General features: G+C 37.5%; 2 protein-coding genes across 6 annotated transcripts in view; one reads left to right on the plus strand and one right to left on the minus strand.

Annotated features, from left to right (window-relative positions):
• Nucleotides 1-25,242, minus strand: part of LOC135207868 (uncharacterized) — a 413,859-nt gene that overhangs the window by 305,754 nt on the left and 82,863 nt on the right. The window lies entirely within an intron of this gene.
• On the plus strand, nucleotides 5,469-10,808 carry LOC135207866 (phenoloxidase-activating factor 2-like). The gene is made up of 4 exons (XM_064239745.1): nucleotides 5,469-5,623; nucleotides 8,954-9,343; nucleotides 9,470-9,653; nucleotides 9,767-10,808. Exons 2-4 carry the CDS (start codon nucleotides 8,955-8,957, stop codon nucleotides 10,574-10,576), a joined length of 1,383 nt encoding a protein of 460 aa, XP_064095815.1. The 5' UTR covers nucleotides 5,469-5,623; nucleotide 8,954; the 3' UTR covers nucleotides 10,577-10,808.

Raw genomic sequence — 25,242 nt, forward strand, 5'->3', positions numbered from 1 at the left:
AAATAGCCCCTCGTACCCTATTTATTTATCTTTGGGAATTAATTTCCTATATAACGCCTAAGAAAGTGAAAATTAATCCTCAAAAGCAAGCAGTATCAGCTCTTAGTGCTTGAGACAGTGACTGCACTGTGCCAAATATAAATAAATACGGGGCCTCAAGCAGATGTCAGCTTACAGGAATATTAAAGATAAAGACTGGTTCCTACCAAGTATCTTATATGTGCACTCCTTGTTTTATAAGGACATTTTTTGGCGGGTGAAAAAGAATTTTACAATTGATTGTACAGTTACTGAAGTCATCCAAGTGTTTTTGGGACCCACATCTCATACAATTTACAAGAAGGATTTTGCTAATCACACATATCCTTAAGAGTAATCCATACGCTTCAAACCTAGGTAAGATAGCGTAGTCTACCATAAGATAAAATATACCATAGTGTTATAGTATTTAGGTTAAGGCTACATGTACCTTTTGCCATCCTAAAAATCTAATTTAACATACTATAAGCTTTACATTGGACGTTTGCTTTTGCTAGCTTAGTTTAGTCGCCTGATGAAATCCGTACAGATGTCTTACTTTCTTTCTCTTGAAAAGCTTATAGTACGTTAAATTGGAATTCTAGGATGGCAAAAGGTAGGTACCTGTAGCCCTAACCTAAACGCTGTAACACTGGTATATTTTATCTTATGGTAGACTACGCTGTCTTACCTAGGCTTGAAGTTTATTGATTGCTCTCAAGGATATGCGTAGTTAGCAAAATCCTTCTTGTAGATTGTATAAGATGTAAGTCCCAAAAACACTTGGATGACTTCAATAGCTGCACAGTCAATTGTAAAATTCTTTTTAACCCCCAAAAATGTCCTTATAAAACAAGGCGTGCACCTTTAGGTCAACATATAAGATACTTGGCAAGAACCAGTGTTAAATATTCCTGTAAGCTGACAATCTGCTTGAGGCACCATATTTATTTATATCTGGCACAGCGCAGTCGCTGTCTCAAGCACCAAGAACTGATACTGCAGATTCATCTGGATGATGAGGATTCACTGTTGCTCCAGGGTCGTGCATCCCCTTGCAAGCATTTCCCTGGGGTAGACACTGAATGGAGAACGCCCTCTTATTGTAGATTACTAAGGGTTACCAACCACACAACAGGTGAATGACACTCTAAGGGTATGAGGCTTTTGACGAAAGTACAGCAACCTTGACTTGAGAAGATTACTAACCAGCTCTTATTACCGAAGAGGTTTGACATTCTCTACAGAACTGCGATTTATTTCCAGGTCCGTAAGAAAAACAGAAAAGGGTTGGAGGTGACAGAAGGTGCTACAGGAATCATGCTACCCATACAATGCCTAACTGAAGGTAAGATGATAAGACCTTTGCTGAAGCCATGGATCCTCTTTCAGTCATGAACTTACCAGTAGTCATAACTGAGAGGTAAACTCATCTCATCTGATGAAAAGAATATCTGATAACTATGATGGCTAATCATTATATCTAAACATAATATAAATATGTAATTAGCTCTCTATAGAACAATAAAATAGTACTTAAATGTCCTTATTTCTCTGTTGTCACAAATGATGATATAAAGTAAAAGGTAATGGAGAATTGGGTGAATAAAATTATGAAAAACTGGAAAAAGAATTTGAGTTACGTTAGAGACATTGCAACACACACACAAACACACACACACACACACACACACACACACACACACATATATATATATATATATAATATATATATATATCTATATATATATATATATATATTACACGATATGCAAGTCAATGCTACTGTGCAATTCGTAACATTTTAAGTAAACTTAGCACACATAAACATTAAGCAAACAGTCAGTGGACAGAATCTCTCAATGAGTGCGAACGCCAGGTGAGGGAGGCGGACTAAATCCTGGTAAGTCTGTAGAAACCTCTCAATGACGTCAGCCCAACACACGGTGATGGGGAGGGGAAGGGCTTACATACTGGTGACGTAGTAGGACTTTCTGAGTCTTCCAGTTTTCCGAAACCTTGAGTGTTGCCATATTATCAAGCTACCGTCCTATCGTCCTCGGACAGGCTGGCGAACGTCTATCGTCTAGTGTGCGAACTCATGTATATACCTATATAAATAAATAAATTTCTATATGTGTAAATATGAAATAAAAATTCATTATATATACATAAACTTTTGGAAAAAAATAGACACCATCATTCTTTTCCATTATGTATGTTACTGTAGCTTCATTATCCGTATTATCGACTGAAAGAACCGTAGACGAAAAAGTAACTTCAAATTCATTGTTTTACTACACAACGTCTTACCAAATATATCTCGAATAAAGGAAAATATGTACAAGAGTACACCTGCTTGCCATGTTAACTGGCTATAAAGGGATTACTATTGTATTTATATTTTATGATTTTCTCTTCTGATAAACATCAGTTTAATAAGGAATAGGACTTCATGTAATTTCGAGATCATTACTCCAACTTAATTTCACATTACTCAACCTTTAAGGCTCACCAAATTATAAACCTAACGACGGTAATGGTTTCCTGGAACGTTGAAATAATGTGAATAGCAACTGCAGAGATTGTACTGACTATTTACAATCCTATTCATTAGTAAATTTAAATATTCCTTAGACACACCCATGACAATGATTTACCTCCAATCATAACAGTTTCAAGTACAAAATTCTAAGATTATATATATATATATATAATATTTATAATATATATATATATATATGTATATATATAAATATATATATACATATATATATATATATATATATATATATATTTCAATGTGTAAGTGCAAATATGTAAAATAGATTCTATATGAGTTTTTCAGTTATTTACTCGCCAACTTCCCTTTTATATAAACCGAGGAGATTTGCTTTTAAACTGGTTCAATACGCACGATAGTTCATTTTGAATGATATCAGTAACTGTAACTCATTGTACGGGCAGTCTCTGATAGCTGGTGAGATAAAATCGATCAAGTTGCCAGGAGTGACACAAGTATAAAGGAAATGAGGAGCAAAATTAAGGGAGGCAAAAGAGAATGATTGGGTAGACTTACTTGAAAAAATGTTGATTGTGTGGAAGGAAAAAATCTGAAGCTCACAGAAAATCAAAGTAAAAATTATGAATATGAATATAAATTCTCAGCAAAATGTAAATAATATTGATCACAATTATTAGTATATTCACGTTTAATGAATGGTATCTTTAACTAATTGCATCCATGCCAACCTAATAATTACATATACGTATATACTTATGCATATCAGATTTTGATATATTCCATTCGACTAAATATTAATTATATTAATGTTACTTATGAAAACTGCATGAGCACTGGTTAACCAAATTGTATCAAATAAACAAGTATTAAAAAAAAATATTTATGACTACCTAAACGAACCTGGAATGACGTCAAATCCTTGGTTTCTGAAAAGACATGATGTTAAATTAACGAAACAGGTTTTCTCTTCCAGGAAGCAAGAATTAAATCGCTTGGGAAATAAGAGAGAGAGAGAGAGAGAGAGACTAATATCAGTTAGGAGTTATGTAAGGAAACTATGTACTATTCAGCATGGCTTTGCCTAAGGGACATAGTACCGTGAGATGGTATACAAACCCAAGGACAGAAGAAGTTTGCGTTTTTTTCTCTCATACTTGGGAAAGTTCCCTAGTCATAACAATATCGCAAATTCATTCATTTTGGCAGCTCTCTACAAGCATGAGTTTGCTGACCAGGTTTATGGCTTTGTGATATGTTTATCGGAATTTAAGTTCATTATAATAATAATAATAATAATAATAATAATAATAATAATAATAATAATAATAATAATAAGCACTCGTTGATGTCGCAATACCATGGGACACCAGAGTAGATGAGAAAGAAAGGGAAAAAATTGATAAGTGTCAAGACCTGAAATTAGAAATAAGAAGGATATGGGATATGCCAGTGGAAATTGTACCCATAATCATAGAAACACTAGGCACGATCCCGAGGTCCCTGCAAAGGAACCTGGAAAAACTTGATGGTGAAGTAGCTCCAGGACTCAAGCAGAAGTGTGTGCTACTAGAAACCGCTCACATAGTAAGAGATGTAATGGACTCCTAAGAAGGCAGGATGCAACCCGGAACCCCACACTATAAATATCATCCAGTCGAATAGGATGACTGTGATAAACTGAACAAAAAACTAAATAATAATAATAATAATAATAATAATAATAATAATAATAATAATAATAATAATAATAATAATAATAATAATAATAATAATTTCCGGTATCACTTGACGGAAACTTCAAACATCACAAAAAGATTTCGCTTTGTGAAATTTGTGAAAATGAGAAAAGTTTGCTCAGTAAAAAATTTGATTTGTATTACCAATGGTATTTAGGTACATATCCAAGCTGCCTAAACTATCCTGGTAGAACCGTCAGTAATAGATCATGAAGTGAAACGATCAACAAAAACTTTAATGGGTAGAAATCTAAATTACGAGGGCACAAATAATGTTCTTTAAGGTTCACAATAGTACATCTGATGCAGTGGTTGTATAACTTTATAAAACTATATAAAAAGCTTTCTAACCCTTCCCTGGGTTCATCATTGATTCAAAAAAGATGAACACAGGGAATGGTTCGAAAGCTTTTAATAGTTTTATAGAATTTTACAACTGCTACATCAGATATATTATTGGACTCCTTAAAGAAGATAAACTTTAATGTAAATATCATATTCAAATATTTTTGCTTTCCTCTATTTCTACTGACAAATCCTATTCTTGTCCTTTCTGGATCTGTCATTTGAAGTTCATCAAAAACAAACTTATCACTCGAAATGCAGCAAATAGAAGTTAAAGTATGCATTAATTAACTCTGGACGGTGTGACCAGTATTTTAACATGTTTCTGACCCACAAGCTGACGTTCAACTGTCTCCGAAGAGCAGAAAATAAGATGTATTTGTTTATTCCTTTATTTTCGTTGGTTTGCTTTAGCTTTAGTGTAAATTACTTAACTTTTTCTTTACGTGTGAGAGACCTGTTTTGCAGACGTTTGCTTACCAAGTAGCTATATGTATGCACAAGTCAACAAACTAACAATATCAATAGAAAAAATAATAATTGCTATTTCTATTAATACTGTAAATTACAAACCACATTTATAAAAGAGCGTTATGTCATTCGGAAGTTACGACATCTAAACGAGAAACATCCTATATCGTTCAGATTTCCCACTTTCAAACTTCTGAGAATTTTTGACAGAACCTTGTTAACCAAAGAACAAAGTTTTTCACGCCATGAAATAAACGTAATGCGAAACCTACCACCATCTTCAAACACGATTTAACCCGAAAATTAATGAGGAAACTCAAAATATCAAGGAAAAAAATAATTGGCGTAACACCTGAAGGACCCCCAAGGTTGCCCTGCTACGAAGTTCTGGCAACACTGGTCATTGGCCCTCTGGCATATAAACCACAGATCCTCATCTCAGCCAGCAGTTGGTCTCTGGACTCCGTGTCTTGTACAAACAGTGATTCGACGGATCTATTCTAACTCTGCCTTCGCAAAGGAAATTCAGGTAAGATTTATGACAGTAAATTTTCTGCGGATTCTTAGCTCGACATAAAGTGACTTTACTCTTGAGAATCGGGTAACGCCGTGTAAATTATTTTAAAATAATTCTTTATTTCGGAATATATCAGGACAGTTTCACGATGTTATGAACAGTTTTACTAGGTAGTTTATATTCACGTATAATTTCTTTTAAAAATCACACATTACATGCAGGTACTATCTGACTTTATACCCTAGAATACGACACGTATATAAAAAAGGTGACATTGTGCGTTCGTAATTCCTGCGTTCTTCATTCGTGTCCTCAACCGTCAAGGATATACAAAAAGAACTGACAAGAATGAATAACACGTTCATTAAATCTGAATGAATGCATATATACACAGGTGTAAGTGGTTAATGATACAGCACGCACCTTTACGAATACAAAGAAACGCTAACGCCAAATTATTTTTCATTGTCCAACACAAACCGGACTTCCCAAACCACGTTTAGTCCAACTGAGGAAATACTTTTAACAAAAACAACTTGGGTACTAATGGATCCTGACAGATATTAGCTACAATGTTCTGTGAAAAGTGATGGATCTGTTGGCTATTATCGGTTGTTTAAGAAAGCGCATGACTTACTCTGGAAATACTTGTCAATCGGCGAACTTGTCAGACAGGTTTTTGCGGGGAACTCTGCCTTGGTGTATCTCGCTCCCTACAGTATGCTGGCTCAGCTTAAAAAACTATTAACATTCAACATATTATGCAATCTTCCTAAAAAGAAAGAACGTATGTTGAAATTTATTACATACAACAAACTGAAAACATTGAGACTGGAACATAATTTTTTATTAGAATTCTCTCTCTCTCTCTCTCACTCATATATTATATATATATATATATATATATATATATATATATATATATATATATATATATATATATATATATATTGCATTGTTTAGTCTGAAAATTACCTATGAATGGTCCATTATTATTTTTAATGAAGGCACATTAGGCTCATTAAAACACCATGGATTTTCCTTGACGAGATACAATTTATTTAGTACATTTGTTTTTCTACTCTGTTTACAGAAGTCTTGCGACCAATGTTTTGACACAGCTACAGATGCAAGCTCATGAAAACTGAGAAATAAAACTTAAAAGTTTTATTTTTCTATTGTTTTTTAACAGATCTTTTAAGTCTTGCAATATTTAACATTGTTTTCAAAATGAGTGGAAACAGCGGCATCATTTTTGGACCATTTCCCAATAAAAGGGGGTTGTACCTACCAAAAAAAAAAAATTCTTTTACAGTTCCTATATAGCAAATGTTTACATACAGCAAGATAAACAGAATCAAACCTAGACAAAAATTTAGGTGCATGTGGTTTTAGGAAGGGTGTCATCTTTATAAACATAAATTATGAGACATTTCTAAGGAATGATTTAAAATAATTTTTCAGCTCTTTAACTCTGAACAAATTAATATTCTTTCGCCTAATTTCTTCATTTCTTAATCACCTGCCAAACAGTCATGTATTATTTTCAAAATTAATCCTCGCATGGTTTCTGCAGCAATGAAGTTGCTTTTCCTTCCAAACAATAATCTTTTATGATAGCAGCGTATGAAGTTTTTCTATACTAAAAGGCTATATTTGAAACAGGCACACTAGCAAAATTTGAAAGAATATTTTTTACTCTCTTAATATATATTACACAAATAATATATATAAATAAATATGTATATACACGTATATATTGTAAAAGAATTGTAAATAGATCCATAGGGCTTGCAGTAACCCTTCCGTCTTGAGTTCACTCTGAAGCGAGAAAGAAGAAGAAGCGAAGCAGGAGGTAGCGCCGTCAAGGTCATGCATCCCTCAAGGCCTTAACTTTTATTTGTATTTTTCTTTTCTGGGGTTTTCTTACTTTACCCTTTCAAGATTTTGTGTGTAGATCTGAAATGACCTTAACAAAGAAGAATAGGTTCTTCTGCTGCGCACAAGACAGGAATAGTTTACAGGATGTACATATTCGTTTTATAGAGGATGCGCGTCGTTTGCATATTTTGTTACGGTGGTAATAATGGCAATTATGTTTAGTCATCATTTCTACGTATTTCGATACCAATATATAATTGCCGGATTTCCTCAAGTAAACAGTGTTTTAATGGAGAAACATGAAGCCAACTGAAATTACAAAGCAATTTACAATACTCATTACTACAATAATGATGTTGCTTACTTATCTATCTTTAATTACTTATGTTATTATAATCTACATATTACTCTACTTAATTTTCCCGTTTCCTCCTTCGTTTACAAGTTGCCACTTTAGTCTTTGAAAGCTTCCTTAGCAAGTTTATGGCCTTCGACTTGTTCCTTAAGAATGCGGACTCAAATGAATATTGGCAGTACTGATTCATTATTACATAAGATTCCAAAAGGCTATTAGTTTCTGTTGCAAGTTTCCACGAAGCTGTATATCCACATGAAAAGAGGATATAAAAGAGCGAGGGAAACATGATGAAGTGTCAACAATACCCACGAAACAATCAAATTTATTTTTCCTAAAACCACTGGCTTAGAGGCTACACTAAACTGGTGCTCTTTGCGCTACTACTTGCACTGATTTCTGCTTAATAACTTTCACACTTTCCTCTTTTGTCTCTTCACCTAGCTAGCTGTTCGAGTTCCTCAAATTGACCCCGTCCTGTTTTCACCTAATTCACGAACAAATCCTTCAGGTAAAATCTGTGAAAGGCGAGAAGTGTAACTCAATGTTCCCATTAAAATAATCGATATTCATAATTATCTTATGGAAGTTGTAACTTTTAGAATCTCAAGAGCCATAACATGCTTAGGTCACTGAAAAGCTCTCAAGAGCTAAAACATGCTTAGGTCACTGAAAAGCTCTCAAGAGCTAAAACATGCTCAGGTCACTGAAAAGCTCTCAAGAGCTAAAACATGCTTAGGTCACTGAAAAGCTCTCAAGAGCTAAAACATGCTTAGGTCACTGAAAAGCTCTCAAGAGCTAAAACAAGCTTAGGTCACTGAAAAGCTCTCAAGAGCTAAAACATGCTTAGGTCACTTAAAAGCTCTCAAGAGCTATAACATGCTCAGGTCACTGAAAGGGAAAAGCTCTCGAAACGAGCTATAACATGCTCAAGGAGGTCCCACTGAAAAAGCTCTCCAAGAGCTATAACATTGCTTAGGTCACTGAAAACAACTCTCAGAAGAGGCTTATAACAGACTTAGGTCACTGAAAAGCTCTCAAGAGCTATAACATGCTCAGGTCACTGAAAAGCATCTATTTGATTATCGAATATCCTCCTTTTCCAGAATGAAGTTTGCCACGTTCCTAGCCACCGTGGTGGCTTTGGCTGGTGTCACGAATGGATGCTTCTGGTGGGAACCGAATAACAACTGCGATGAAAATGGAGGCGCAGCTGCTGCTGCAGCAAACCCAAGCGGTGGAAATGCCCCTGTTGCAAATACGACCGAAACAGCTCGTTCTAATCCGAATCCCAACGATCGCATCAGCAACGTTGGAGGTGCTGCAAACGTCCCAGTACCGCTTAACGACGTTCCAGCACCGCTTAACGCCAGCCCAGCCGTCGGAGATCCTGAAAGTTACTCACCCTGTAACAACAACCTAGGCCGATGCGTTCCATATTACCTTTGCCGAGAAGGAAATATCATTACTGATGGTGCCGGCCTTATTGACATTAGGTAAGATATGATGACAACTTTCTCAAGGGTACCAGTATATATGTGCTCATTTCTTGTAATGATACAGCAGTCAAAGACTAACCAACTGCTAGCTTAGCTTGTTTTCTCACTGCCATTGCTTTTCAGGATTGGACCCAACCGTTCTGGGGCCAGTGGTGATACAGTCTCCAGTTCCGAATGCCCACAGTTTTTGGATGTTTGCTGCAACAGCCCAGAAACAGAACCTATTCCAATTCCCAATCCTCCCATCCAGCAAAAATGTGGATTACGAAATGAAGAAGGTGTCCACACACGAATCTTAGGATTCAAGGTTGGTACAGATAGTAACGTTGAATAAAATTGCATGACATGAAACATGGTAAGAATTTCAAAGAAATCTTGACTGTTACAACAACTTGATAATTTGGTCTATTCCTCCAACAGGACAATCAGGCCCAGTTTGGTGAATTTCCCTGGATGGCAGCCATCTTGAGGAAAGAATTCATCGAAGATAAGGAAATCAGCCTCTATGTATGTGGAGGATCTCTCATTCATCCTCAGGTTGTCCTAACAGCTGCCCACTGCGTTCATTCAAAGGACGCCAAGTCTCTCAAGGTACGTCTGGGAGAGTGGGACACCCAGAGAACATACGAACTGTACCCTCACATCGACCGTAACGTCGTAGATGTAGTCACCCACCCAGGTTTCAACGCAGGTGCCCTCTGGAACGATTTTGCACTGCTGTTTTTGGAAACTCCAGCTGACCTTGCCCCTAATGTAGGAACTGTATGTCTTCCAGTTCAAGGCCAGAAATTTGATCTCAACACTTGCTGGGCTACTGGCTGGGGAAGGGACGAGTTTGGTAAAGGAGGTAACTATCAGAATGTACTCAAGGAAGTAGCACTGCCCATCGTTCCTAGGGCCCAATGTGAAACTGCTCTCAGGACCACCAGGCTGGGAGTGTTCTTCAAGCTTGACCAGTCCTTTATGTGTGCTGGAGGTAAACCAGGTCTGGATACATGCAAGGGTGATGGAGGCTCTCCACTGGTCTGTGAGGTAGCACCAAATACTCATACTTATGTGCAGGCGGGTATCGTTGCATGGGGCATTGGCTGTGGAGAAAATGGTATACCTGGAGTCTACGCCGATGTTGCAGGCGCCTCAGACTGGATTATTCAAAAGGCTGACGAAGGCTTACTGAGGTTGTATGGCGTCCGAACCACCGAAAACTACTGGCGAAATTACAAGAACTAACTCTAGATGAGTTATCTATTTATATTGTTAGACACCTATATTCATCTTTTCTTCAACCCACAGCAAACTTTATATGTTGAAGTTTTCAGACATATAGGGCGTATAGGGCGAAACATGTTATATGCATTGATACACTTCCTTCCATTAGTTAACTATATTAGTATGGATTTGTGATTTTTTCTATGTGATATTTAATTACCTATTTATATTATTAATAAATTTATACATTCTATATTCAATATTTCTCATTCACCTTACTAATATCAATTCTTTAAATGTTCACTACCCGCAAAATCCCCAAACTTAATATACCCCCATATATATATATATATAGATATAAAGACGGGGTACTAGAATATATATAAATATATATATATATATATATGTGTGTGTGTGTGTATGTGTGTGTGTGTGTGTGTGTTAGACAGAAGAGGGTTATAAAATTAAGTTGTCAAAGGTTCGTCAATGACAAATACATCATTTGTGGTGATGGAAGCAGGAAACCTTGTTTCTTTGCTGTTAAAACTGTCAACTTTATTTGGAAGACCTATGACGCAAATGAAAGAAATATGTTAATAAAAAGAAAATTTTAAAAAGGCATTGTTACCCAAAAAGACGGCATTAAAACCCATTCATAAAACAATGGATAATGATGTAATGAAGACAACAGGCGAAAAAATATTATTTGTATCATACAAATAATAAGAGTATAGAGCAGCCGTAAGGATGGATGCGGATGACCCTGAAACTCTACCACGAGCTAAGAAAGCCAAATATGCCCAATTTTATGATAAGAAATGGGAATCACTGCCCACGTCTAAGGGGTGGTTGAAGATATGTATGTAAAAAAAATCGTGCTTATTGCAAGGCATGCGATTGCGCACTCAATGCTAAAAAAAACTGAACTTGAGAGGTACACCACATACCATACACATTTAAGAAAGGTTGCTTCTGCAAAGCAGCCCACACTTACGTCAATGGGGTCAGTGTTTGGTCAGTCTACATTAGATGCAAATGTGAAGGAAGGGGAAATAAGATTAGCAGCTTTTGTGGCCGAGCAGAAATGGCTTGTAAATATTATGGCACATTTGCCACAGTTCATAGTCTGTGTGTAAAGATTCCAGCATCGCTAATAGACTGCCTCTAGTAGAACTAAAACAACTGCAGTAATCAAGAATGTAACTGGGGAAGTCACGAAGACAAGATCTGACGAATGTTATGAGAGAAAACAAATTCTCATTAATCGTTGATGAGTCAACTGCATCATATGCATAGTTGCTCGTGTCAGGACAGATAATAAGGTTATGGGTACATTTTTTTGGGGTTACTTCCCTATGACAATGCTACTGCACAAGGTTTATGTGTATAATCATGTAGTGAAAGCGATGTCCGATGTAGGTATTCCATATAAGGAAAATATGATAGGTATAGCAGCAGACTGGGTAAGCACAATTCGCTTTCATCTCGTCTGTAAGAAGATATTCCTACATTATTCGTTTTGAAGTGCGTTTCTCATTCGTTCCATTTATGTGCTTCTTACGCATGTTTAACTCTTCCATGAAGTATAGAAGGTTTGGCAAGAGATTTATATAATCATTTGTCATCGAGTCCAAAGCGTACATCATAATTGAAGGAATTTTAAATATGTGTAAATGTTAGGCCACATAAATTGCTTCACCCAAGTCAGACCAGGTGGCTTTTAGAAAAGTCTGAAGGCTTTCTTTTTTTTTCACAAATGTTGTTTGGGATTTCAGCTGCTCACAGTATTTTGGGGAATTTAAGAGACCCGAGAAACAGATTACATTCAAGAGTTTTTATATTTCAATATCGCCTTATTATAATAATCTAAATAAATGCAAGCAGAGGGCCCTCAGATTCATACATGGCATGAAGCTGTATGCAATTTATGTAGAACTTTGATGGACTGTAATATGAATGAAGATTATCTCAGGAAAACATCTGTTGAAAAAGTGCAGTGCCAAGCTCCTATGCACTTCATGCCTCTTCAAAGTATGTATCTTGGACCAAAGGTGTTGAGTAATAAACTCAAGATGAATAAGTCTATACGTGTTTATTTAAGTTTACCATTTATTTTTATTACATTGTCTGTGATTTGCCCTTGGCGCCTCTGTTGGTGAAAGTTGTAAGTTGTAACTACTGCTGTTTTTCCGTGAAGAGGAAGCAATAAAATGGCGTTGTAGCCTGTGAAGTTATTATCGGATTTTTACTCAAACATCCTCCCATATATTGCCCATTTTTTCCGCCGTCATGATACCTTCGTCTCAACAGGTTATGGCCTTTTGGGCCCAGGCCGTAACAGACTCTATTTCGACGGTGATGAGGCAAAATACGAGTTATGGGAAGTGAAGTTCTTTGGCTATTTACGATTGCAGAAGTTACTTGAAGTGGTTACCGGTACCAGCTCCCCAAGCGCCGAAGATAATGCCAAAGTGTATGCCGAGATTGTGCAACTTTTGGATGATCGTAGCCTATCTTTAATTATAAGAGATGCTAAAGACGACGGGAAGAAGGCTATACAAGTTTTAAGGAATCATTATTTAGGCTGCAGTAAACCAAGAATTATAGCCTTATACACGGAGTTGATATCTCTGAAGAAGTCTGAGGAAGAAAACGTGACTGACTATTACGTTATCAAAGCCGAAACAGCAGCTAATTCTTTGAAGACTGCAGGTGAAACCATCAGTGATAGTTTATTGATAGCAATGGTTCTTAAAGGATTACCCCAGTGTTTCAAGACATTTTCTACGGTAATAACCCAGAAGGAGACTACAGTTAGCTTCAGTGAATTCAAGAAAGCCCTTAGATCTTTTCAAGAGACTGAAAGAAGCCAGCAAGTAAGCCTAAGCCTATCTACAGGCGAAGATAGTGTTATGAAAATTTCCAGTAGGCCTAGCAGCAGCAAGCCCTTCGGTAGTGGTAATATATTCACCGGTACTTGTTTTTCTTGTGGAAAGGTAGGTCACAGGAAGCCTGATTGCCCTAATAGACATAAGCAGAATTGGTGTGATTATCATAAATCTCGTTCTCATAATTCTGAAAATTGTAGAAGTAGTTCTAATCCTAAACCAAATGCTGCAAAGTGTTTAAATGATAAGCCTATCAAGGATGATGATAGTATTTCTCATTCATTTGCTTTTACTGTACATGATAATTTTTCTATGAGTAAGCCTAAGCCTAATAATGACCCTCCTGGGCCTAGCACCCCTGCTAAGCCTAGCCTTAATGGGAAGTCAAGTGATATTAGTGCACAATGTTTATTGGTAGATACTGGGGCAACTTCTTATATTATAAGTGATAAAAATAAGTTTTAAGAGTTTTGAAAAAGATTTTGATTTATCAAATCATAGTATCGAACTAACTGATGGCACTAAAACTAATGGTATAGTGATGGGCAAGGGTAATGCCAATGTGGTTTTACATGATCATAATGGTAATTCTCAGAATGTACAAATAGGGAAAGTTTTATGTGTTCCTTCCTACAAGCAAGACACATTTTCTGTTCAAGCTGCCACAGAAAATGGAGCATCTGTTCTTTTTACCCCTAACTATGCTAAACTTAAAGCAGCATATGGTACTATTTTTTTTATAGAAAAGAAAGGTAAATTATATTATATTAATAATGTAGATTCTACCAAGAGTAATTCTCAAACTGTACAGGAGTGGCATAGAGTGATGGGTCACTGTAATGTAAGGGATTTACTTAAACTACCTGAAATTATTGATGGTATGAAAATTAGTAATAAAGGTAATTTTGATTGTGATATTTGTGCTAAGGGTAAAATGTGCCAATTCAGGAACAGCTCGAATTGGTCCATTGTGATTTATCTGGTCCAATTGACCCTATTGCAAGGGGAAGTTTTAAATATGTGATTTCTTTTGTGGATGATTATTCTGGATTAATTGTTGTATATTTATTGAAATGTAAGAGTGATTCTGTAAAAGCTACTAAAAAATTTCTAGCTGATATTTCTCCATATGGTTCAGTAAAAAGATTGAGGACAGATAATGGTACTGAATTTACTAATAAAGATTTTAGGTCACTTCTTATCAGAAATTGTATTAAACATGAATTTTCTGCTCCTTATTCGCCGCACCAAAACGGCACTGTAGAGAGGTCATGGCGTTCAATTTTCGACATGGCTAGATGTTTATTATTAGAAGCAAAATTGCCGAAGAATTTGTGGACCTATGCAGTAAAGACATCTGCATATATTCGTAATAGATGTTATAATCCAAGAACTGGTAGGACACCATATGAGATGATGACTAAACTTGGGCCTAGCTTAAATAATATGCATGTATTTGGTACTCTGTGCTATGGGTATGTTCAAAATAAAAAGAAGTTGGACGCTCGCAGTGAGCAAGGGATATTTGTAGGTTATGACACAGAAAGCCCAGCTTACCTTGTATATTACCCAGAAATTGATGATGTTATGAAAATCAGATGTGTAAAATTTACTGAAAAATTTCCAGAGGAAAGAAATGTGTCTGAGTATATTTTTGATGATGAGTTTTCATTTTATACACTAAGTCCTAAAGTTTCAGATGCTTTAGAAGTTGGACATGTAGTAACAGATGATGAAAAGAAACATAACCAAGGTCAAGAAGATGAGTCAGATAAGCTGAATGAGGAGGAGTGTAAAGGTGATTCTAACAGAAAATACCCTAAAAGGGAGAGACGTAAGCCAGAGTAACTTGATGATTATGACACTGACACAGATTTATCTAGCATAGTAAAATGTTCTGTAGATTATTGTTATAGGGTACTGATATACCTAAAACATATGATGAAGCAGTTTCATCTCCGATGCAACTCATTTGAGGAAGGAGGTGAAATCACTTGAGGAGAACGACACGTATGAACTTGTTCCTCTACCTGGTGGTCGCTCTCCAGTGGGGGGTAGATGGGTTTATACTGTTAAACTAGGACCTAATAATGATGAAAAATACAAGGCAAGGTTTGTAGCAAAAGGCTATTCACAAATTCAGAATATAGATTATCAGGAGACTTTTTTTTTTCTCCAACAGCCCGTATTACCTCAGTGAGCATGTTAGTGCAGTTTGCTATACAGTATGGTTTTATGGTACACCAAATGGATGTAAAGACTGCATATTTGAATGCAGACATTGATTGTGAAATTTATTTAACTCAGCCAGAAGGCTTTATTAAAAATGGTAAGAATGGTGAAAAACTCTATTGTAAACAGAAAAAATCATTGTACGGCCTTAAGCAAAGCGGCCGCAACTCGAACAATCTTTTACATAATTTTCTCTTATCTAACAACTTTGAACAATCTTTTGCAGATCCTTGTGTTTACACTAAATGTGAAAATAATGCAAGAGTAATAATTATCATGTGGGTTTTTGTGATTCTGACTGGGGTTCTTCAAGTGATAGAAGAAGTATCACAGGTTACTGTTTTCAGTTATATTCTAAAGGTTCTCTTATTTCATGGAAATCTAAGAAACAAAGAATTGTAGCACTGTCATCTTGTGGAGCAGATTATGTATCTTTAACTTGTGCTATCCAGGAAGCTGAGTTTTTAAATCAATTATTTACTGATATGCTAGGGATGTAATAAGCAACCAATTGTTTTGCATGCTGATAACCAAGCGGCAATAGCATTGTCTAGGAATCCAGTTCACCATCAAAGATCTAAACACATAGATATACGTTATCATTATATTAGATCTGAAATTCAAAGTGGTTATGTTGAACTGTTGTATGTTCCTTCAGAAGATAACATTTCATACATTTTCACAAAGCTAGTTACCAAACAAAAGTTGTGTAAATTTTGTTTTATAAGAGGTTAATCTTGACTTTAAGTGGGGGTGTTGAGTAATAAACTCAAGATGAATAATTCTATACGTGTTTATTTAAGTTTACCATTTATTTTTATTACATTGTCTGTGATTTGACACTGGCGCCTCTGTTGGTGAAAGTTTGAACTACTGTTGATGTTCCCTGAAGAGTGTAATGGTAATTGCTTTATAGTAAAGAAAGATAAAGGAAAGGAAAACGCATCTTCGAGAAGTTCTGCAGCATGTAGGCACTCGCGCATGCGTTGGAGGTGCCTGTTCTCATGATGGTTCTAGAATCGGCAGGAGTTTTGTGGAACTTGACAGGCGCCGAAGTGTCGTGAGAAACGCCGCGACTTCTGATGCAATACTTCGTCGAGAAACTTCTAAATCGTTCCGGTAATCTCGGGAGTCTGTGACGCTCGCCGTAGGCCCCGCCCCCAGAATGCCGTACAAATACGACGGACGAAGTAGGAGAAAGCAGAGATCATCAGTTAATCAAAGAGATCAGAGATCATTAGTAAGATTCACAGATCAGATCAGTGAGAGCTCAGCAGCAGAGATCAGAGATCATCCGAGAGAGATAAAAGAAGAAGGAACCAACGAAGGATCAGACAGGAAAATTCGCTCGAGAATTGGTCGAATTCTGGTCAAGTCGTCTTCAGGAGTGGACGGCCGAGTTATTACGACGTTAAGCAAGACTTCAGAGAAGAAACGTTCTGCTAGAGGTTTTGGGGAGTTCCTGCCCTTCAAGTATCAAGAGTAGACATTATTTTCTGCAATACGGAGGCAAGAAGGCGTCTACAATTAGAGTTCTCCTTTTGTGAAGCCATCGCTTCGAGTTGCAAAACTGGTCGGCAAGTACTTTCATTACCTCACTGTTCCCCCAGTTCATGCAGTGTAAGATTTTACCTTTTTTTATGTAAATAGGAGACACCATTTCTGCATTAATCTTTGTTAGTAAGCTTGTAAATAAACCTCTGTTGTGTTAGTGTTTCTTTCTACATTCGTATCCCCAGTTTCAACTGTTGGTGTTGAATTCTTTTTGTTTATTTTCATATCGAACCTGAAGCGGACCTCTCTCGGTTTGTAACAAAGAGGAAGCAATAAAATGGCGTTGTAGCCTGTGAAGTTATTATCGGCTTTTTACTAAAGCATCCTCCCATATATTGCCCATTTTTTCTGCCGTCATGATACGGTTTGATACCTTCGTCTCAACAAAAGGTAATAGCGTCAATTTCAAATAACACACATGGTTTTCCTGAGCAAGCTATTGAGGAATTCCAGAAAAGGTGCTTGGGTTTCTTTAATTGAAAGTGTCAAGCAAATTTGCATTTGATTTGATTTTAGAAATCCAGTTTTGGATGAGAGCTATTAATCTAAGTCTGTCGTTAAGAAGGACGTTGCTTCTATTACCCCATTAGCGTCTGTGTTGCCAGGTATTATCGAAGATAGTTCGCTATATGATCATAGACAAAGAATCGACATCCTTGCAAAACAAGGACGATCTTGATCCACATTTGCCAGTAGAGGAATTTTGGAATCATATCGGAAAAAGGATAGCAGGTGATGTTAGGCATGAATTTCCCCAATTTTGTAGTCTCCACATTCAGTCTCCCTCATTCAAACGAGACATTTTAGTGAATATACAGTTTATATACATTTCTAGCCAAAATGCTTGAGGTTTTAGTGTAGCTTCATCGTTGCAGTTATTACTATGATTACGAATCAAGAGTAACATTTTCACTGAGTATACTCTGTACAAGAAATTCACAAATATGAAAGAATGGCATTTTTCTTAATCTTTGGAAAGTAGACGTCCTCTGATTGTACCATTATTTAGAAGGAATACAGAATCAAAACAATTGGGTTGCATCTGTCCATAAAGCACACACAGAAAGAGAGAGTGGGGGGCGGGAATGCATCTCAGCATTTAAGACTCTCTCTCTCTCTCTCTCTCTCTCTCTCTCTCTCTCTCTCTCTCTCTCTGGGCGGGAATGCATCTCAGCATTTAAGACTCTCTCTCTCTCTCTCTCTCTCTCTGCTTTAAATACAGTAATGTAAGATCAGAGCGGGTTGTATGATAGTTGGAATAGCAAGAATAAGCGCCACACATTATTATTATTATTATTATTATTATTATTATTATTATTATTATTATTATATTCTGTAGATGAAACCTATTCATATGGAGCAAGCCCAGAGGGGCCATAGACTTGAAATTCAAGCTTCCAAAAGAGTATGATGTTCATTAAGAAGAAATATTATCATAAAAAATTATTGTGCTTTTTTAGTGAAAAATTTCTGGGGCTTTCCTGAAATTTTCTCTTTCGTATTCTAATACACTTACATGAAACCCGTTAACTACTTCACCTACGTGATACTGTTTTCTGTTTATTAATATGGTTCCTGATAAACCAGAAACGTAGAGGTCAAAGTGATAGGTATAAAAAGGAATTAAGAAACAATACACCGAGGTTAAGGAACAAAAGTTAATGAATAAGACCGGAGAGGTATGAAATTATCCTTGCTGAGGCTACCATTAATTCATAGTAGTCTTCGTTTTCTATGAAGGCTATTGAGGGTTAGAGTAAACGTTTAAGGAAAACGTATACGGAATTAAGGTCTACCTCGCCTAATACTGTATTAGTTGTTTCAATAGAGTGAAAAGGTTAAAAAGGGCGCTTACATTTGTCAACACACAAATTACTCATTAACGTGAAAAAAATCTTATAAACTCATATTGAACATAAATCCAATATATGAAGGGGAAGTCTAGTGGAGATTTGATCAGAAAAACATTAATTATTGTGTACAGTGTAACCACATTTAACAAACTACTGCCAAATAATCTATTGGACCAAATATTATCTGGTTGACGAGATCACCACAGCTCTCAATATTGTAAAAATTGAGAGAGGTAAAGAAATACGAAATATTAGGACAGTAAATGACAAAAGCCAAGAGCCCATGCATGATCTGAGCCGTGCTAGAGACTCACAAACCCTGCCCCACCAAGGTGTAAGTGCTTGAAAGCAGAATAAGCTAAAATAAGCGTGGATTACCAAAAGTCACATCATAATTTCGGATACTTAATACATTTTAGTATAAAAATGATGCACAGGTAAGTAGATAGTAAAACAAGGTAAGATATTGAACAACGTAACATTTTAGAATGAAAAGAATATACAAAAAAGCCTGAATTTGATAAACTGCAACATTATGCAAACAAGTAAAGCCTATTTCAAGAGAATTTTCTGTATGCGAGTCATATGAAAATCATAATTTCTCTAACTGTTAAAGAAAAGCTGACACCAATTCAATTAAACACAGACACACATTGCCTATTTGGCAGTATACAGCCATGTGATAAGATGTTGTGAAAACTATAAAAATTATGGCATTTAATTTGTAGGATCAGCTAAGCTTGCTCTGTAATATAATAATAATAATCCATGAAGCCAGACACAGAGAGAAGAAAGATCCCCTCCATGAAAGCCTACAACACCAAGAAATTAAGGGAGAAAACAAGTGAGGTCAATGAAATAATGAGACTAATACACAACACCAATATCCCAAAACAAATAACTTGACATATGCTGGAGCAAGATTAGTAGCAGAACTGATGGGGACACGAACACCAACACCACCAGCACAACCAACCCAACAGAATCAAAATAGCAACCGCCTGGGAAAAGGCGCCTGGAAAAGCAAATTATGGTGATGAGATCTGACTTGAGTAAACTGAAAGAGATGGCAGAAAAATGGCTAAGAAGCAAGAAAACAAGTGAGGAACTGAACGAGAAATACAAAGTACAGGAGAGGGGACTAAACAACACAATAGAGGATGTAAAACAGAGGCTTTTAAGGCCAAAGCACATAAGATCCAACATGAACAGGAATAAGGGATACCAACAGAACAAACTATTCGGAACCAACCATGAAAGACTATACAGCCAACTAAGAGGGGAAGACAACCACCAAGAAATTCCTGAAGCTGAACCAAGTAAGAGACTCTGGGAAAACATATGGAACAATCCGGTATCACACAACAAACATGCAACATGGCTCCAGGAAGTCATGGCAGAAGAAACAGGGAGAATAAAACAGATTCACTAACATCACGACAGACACAGTCAGACACCAACTAAAGAAAATGCCCAACTGGAAAGCCCCAGATCCCGATGAAGTCCATGGATACTGGCTCAAAAACTTCAAGGGCCCTACACCCAAGAATAGCAGAACAACTCCAGCATTTTATCACAAATCACTATGCGCCCAAATGGATGACCACAGGAAGAACATCCTTAGTCCAGAAAGACAAGAGTAAGGGAAATATAGCCAATAACTACAGGCCTATCACCTGCCTACCAATAATGTGGAAGTTACTAACAGGTATCATCAGCGAAAGGCTATACAACTACCTAGAGGATACAAACACCATCCCCCACAAACAGAAAGGCTGCAGAAGGAAGTGTAAGGGCACAAAAGACCAGCTCCTGATAGACAAAATGGTAATGAAGAACAGTAAGAGAAGGAAAACCAACCTAAGCATGGCATGGATAGACTATAAGAAAGCCTTCGACATGATACCAAACACATGGCTAATAGAATGCCTGAAAATATATGGGCCAGAGAAAAACACCATCAGCTTCCTCAAAAATACAATTCGCAACTGGAATATAATACTTACGAGCTCTGGAATAAGACTAGCAGAGGTTAATATCTGGAGAGGGATCTTACAGGGCGACTCACTATCCCCACTGCTTTTCGTAGTAGCCATGATTCCCACGACAAAAGTACTGCAGAAGATGGATGCTGGGTACCAACTCATGAATAGAGGCAACAGAATTAACCATCTGATGTTCATGGACGACATCAAGCTGTATGGTAAGAGCATCAAGGAAATAGATACCCTAATCCAGACTGTAAGGATTGTATCTGGGGACATCAGGATGGAGTTTGGAATAGAAAAATGCGCCTTAGTCAACATACAAAAGGGCAAATTAACAAGGACTGAAGGGATAAAGCTACCAGATGGGAGCAACATCAAACACATAGATGAGATGGGATACAAATACCTGGGAATAATGGGGGAATGGATATAAAACACCAAGAGATGAAGGACACGATCAGGAAAGAATATATGCAGAGACTCAAGGCGATACGCAAGTCAAAACTCAACGCCGGAAATATGATAAAAGCCATAAACACATGGGCAGTGCCAGTAATCAGATACAGTGCAGGAATAGTGGAATGGACGAAGGCAGAACTCCACAACATAGACCAGAAAACTAGGAAACATATGACAATACACAAAGCACTACACCCAAGAGCAAATACGGACAGACTATTCATAACATGAAAGGAAGGAGGGAGAGGACTACTAAGCATAGAGGACTGCGTCAACATCGAGAACAGAGCACTGGGGCAATATCTGAAAACCAGTAAAGACGAGTGGCTCAAGAGTGCATGGGAAGAAGGACTGATAAAAGTAGACGAAGACCCACAAATATACAGACACAGGAGAATGACAAACAGAACAGAGGAATGGCTCAAGAAACCAATGCACGGACAATACATGAGACAGACTAAAGAACTGGCCAGCGATGACACATGGCAATGGTTACAGAGGGGAGAGCTTAAGAAGGAAACTGAAGGAATGATAACAGCGGCACAAGATCAGGCCCTAAGTACCAGATATATATCCAAAGAACGATAGATGGAAATAACATCTCTCCCATATGTAGGAAGTGCAATACGAAAAATGAAACCATAAACCACATAGCAAGCGAATGTCCGGCACTTGCACAGAACAGATACAAAAAGAGGCATGATTCAGTGGCAAAAGCCCTCCACTGGAGCCTGTGCAAGAAACACCAGCTACCTAGAAACGGCGCACAAGTAAGAAGAGTGATGGACTCCTAAGGTGGTAGGATGCAACCCGGAACCCCCCAACACTATAAATGCCAACCAGTCGAACTGGAGGACTGTAATAATAATAATAATAATAATAATATCCTTTATTTCAGCTCAGGGCCATATACATGGAATATACAAAATACAGACAGTAACATACACAATCTAGATACATGAGACAACATGATGAAAAAATGAATAATCGGAACTTATCCACAAAATAGCTGAGATAGCATAAAAGATAGTAATCATAATACTGGTAATGGCAGTAATAATATTGGCGAGAAAAAAATGCATTGAGAGTTATAACAGTTACGCACAGATTATATAACTTAAATTTCAATTAGAGACCTTAGGTGGTTACAGGAGTCAGGTCCAGAGGGCTAAATACGAAAATTGAATGTAAAGAAAACTAACTTGATAGTATTCACAGTAATAATGAAAAAGTAAAATATCAGCAATAAATATAATAAAAATGACAGAATCTGCAGATGACATCTTGCCAATACAGAGATTAAGTCCTTTAGGGGACAAATGCATCATTTTCCCATCTTTCCCACAATTTAGATCTTCTTCTTGCTTCACTCCTTAGGATGCTTTGTATGAGCGAGTTGCTGCTGTTTCTCACTCGGGTTAACAGACTGGACATTGTTCGCCTTACAATGATTTTTAATTGTCCAGATGGTTTTCTATGAACATCTGTGTCGCGTAGTGGTAGTGGGGTCTCTCGGGTATAGTTCGTCCAGAGGGAACACCCATAGATACTGTAGCAGTACGAGCAGAAGAGCAGCAGTTTCACATCTCGGTGACAGAAGGCAAACCTCCTTGCAATCATGTTGCCAGTTGCACATAGTTTACGATGCCTCTGCTCAATGTCTGCCGTATCTTTTAGGTCGTCGGTGATAATGTGACCCAAATACGGAAATTCGTGCACAAATTCCAGCCTATGGTTTCCGAGGAAAATTTGTGGTTCTGCAATATGCTTATGCGATCTCGGGAGCAACGACATGCACTGGGTTTTGGTTTCGTTGTAAATTATATCAAATTCCTCTGCATATTGGCGGCAAGTGTCGATGAGTCGTTGGAGACCTTGCACTGATGGGGAAATAAGAACCATATCGTCAGCGTAACACAGGTTGTTTATAGTTGTTTCATTGACAGTGCATCCGATTGAGAGTGAGTTCAGTTTGACTTTCAAGGCATCTGTGTACGTATTAAATTAGTATGGAGAGAGAATGTCCCCTTGCCAAAGCCCGTTTAGGGAGCCGAAGGTGTACGATAATACGTTACCCCATTTGACACAGAATTGCTGTGTGGAGAACCAGCAATGTAAAATGACAATTAGATATAGAGGTGTGCCTCTTTTATGCAGCTTCAGGTAGTTTACTCTGTCAAATGCTTTTCTCACATCCACAAAACAAAGAAAAACAGAAGAGGCTGATGATAGGTAGTAGTTCAGCAATTCTTTCAGTATGTAGATGCAGGTGTTGGTTGCGTGGTTTGCTTTAAACCCTAACTGGTTGTCAGTGGTGTGTAGAAAAGGGAGAAGTCTCACTAAAAGAACCGACTCAAGTATCTTCAATGCAATTGGCTGGTAGCTGCCAGGGTCAGCTGCATCCTTTAGCTTGTTTTTGATTAATGGTATCAAGTGAACTAAGAGGGAGTCTGGAAGAAACTGGTGAATTATGCACGCATTGAATAGGGCAGCTAGCCAAATGTAAATTATCGGATGGCAGAATGTGAAAGCCTCTGCGGGAAGACCATCACAGCCGGGCGATTTATTAGGTAAAGGCCTGTCCACACGAGCGGGCATGATCGGCGTGCTCCGGGGTTGACAGGCAAATTCTGGCGGCTTACCCGTGAATGTTGTCCACACGGGTGAGGCGATGAAGAGGTGGGCGTGCCCAACGATGCCAGTAGTGTGTTCAGTGCGGTACGATAAACATGGTGCCTGCTGCAAAAAAGATATTGTGTAGCATGATAATTGCTTTGTGTGTGATGGAAAAGAAGAAAAAGAGAAGAATATGGTGCAAAGAATGGCTCAGTAAAAGAAATGTATATGGTTAACGTACGTCTGCCAGGGTCGAAGCTCAAGCCATCGGGCACCACCATGGTAATTTTGCTACAAGACCCATCGGGCAATTTGACGGTTTGCCCGTCAAGTATGCCCGTTAGAGGGGAAGTCTGCTGATCAGGCCCGATCGTGTGGACAGGCCTTAAGCTGTTTATGGCATCGCTGATGTTACCTGGCGTAATACGGTCTGCAAAATGAAATTGAATGTTGTCAGTAAGGAGGTTATCTACATCCCTTCAGGAATCTTGATCATTTAAGCAATTCAGGATATTGTTGAAGTGATCGCCCCATATATTTGCGATAGCCTCGTCTCCGACTGCTTCCCCTACTCTCTGTGATAGCTTTTTAGTTTTGGGATTTAAGGACTGGATATCTTTCAAAAGATGAGGATAATCACCAGATTCTAAGTTTCTAGACATTGCATCGGCTCTTAGTTGTTTTTCATTTAATCTGCAGTGCTTAAGAGCAAGTTTGAACTGCGCTCTCTCCTGTCTCATTGGTAATGCAGTGTGTCCTTCCCTCGGGCTACCATTTTGCCTCCACAGTAAAAACAATTCTCGTGAGTATGTATACAGATCTTTAACCAAGTCATTCCATCCGGGTATATTACGAGAATTACCATGACGAAATCTATAGGCAGCCCTGACCGAGGCAAGCATAGTGGAGATTATGTTCGAACAGAATTCATTTAGGTCCCGCCTGTGGTGGTCATTTCTACAATTTGTGTTAGTACAAAGTAAGGCGTCTGTCGGTTGAACTATTGACTGCAACCTCGTTTCCATAGTTGCCCTAAAGTGTCTGGTTTTCTGTTGGTTTTTAAAATCCCAGTTTACCGCTGGTGGGCGGTCAGTTAT

The sequence above is a fragment of the Macrobrachium nipponense genome, chromosome 34, assembly GCF_015104395.2.
Source record: "Macrobrachium nipponense isolate FS-2020 chromosome 34, ASM1510439v2, whole genome shotgun sequence".
NCBI classification, from domain to species: Eukaryota; Metazoa; Arthropoda; class Malacostraca; order Decapoda; family Palaemonidae; genus Macrobrachium; species Macrobrachium nipponense.

What these genes read in the sequence shown, in the direction of transcription:
- LOC135207866 (XM_064239745.1), top strand. Translation starts at nt 8,955, where the DNA reads ATGAAGTTTGCCACGTTCCTAGCCACCGTGGTGGCTTTGGCTGGTGTC. An exon ending in GCCGGCCTTATTGACATTAG is followed by an intron (nt 9,344 to 9,469) that starts GTAAGATATGAT and finishes ATTGCTTTTCAG; the next exon opens with GATTGGACCCAACCGTTCTG. An exon ending in CACGAATCTTAGGATTCAAG is followed by an intron (nt 9,654 to 9,766) that starts GTTGGTACAGAT and finishes TTCCTCCAACAG; the next exon opens with GACAATCAGGCCCAGTTTGG.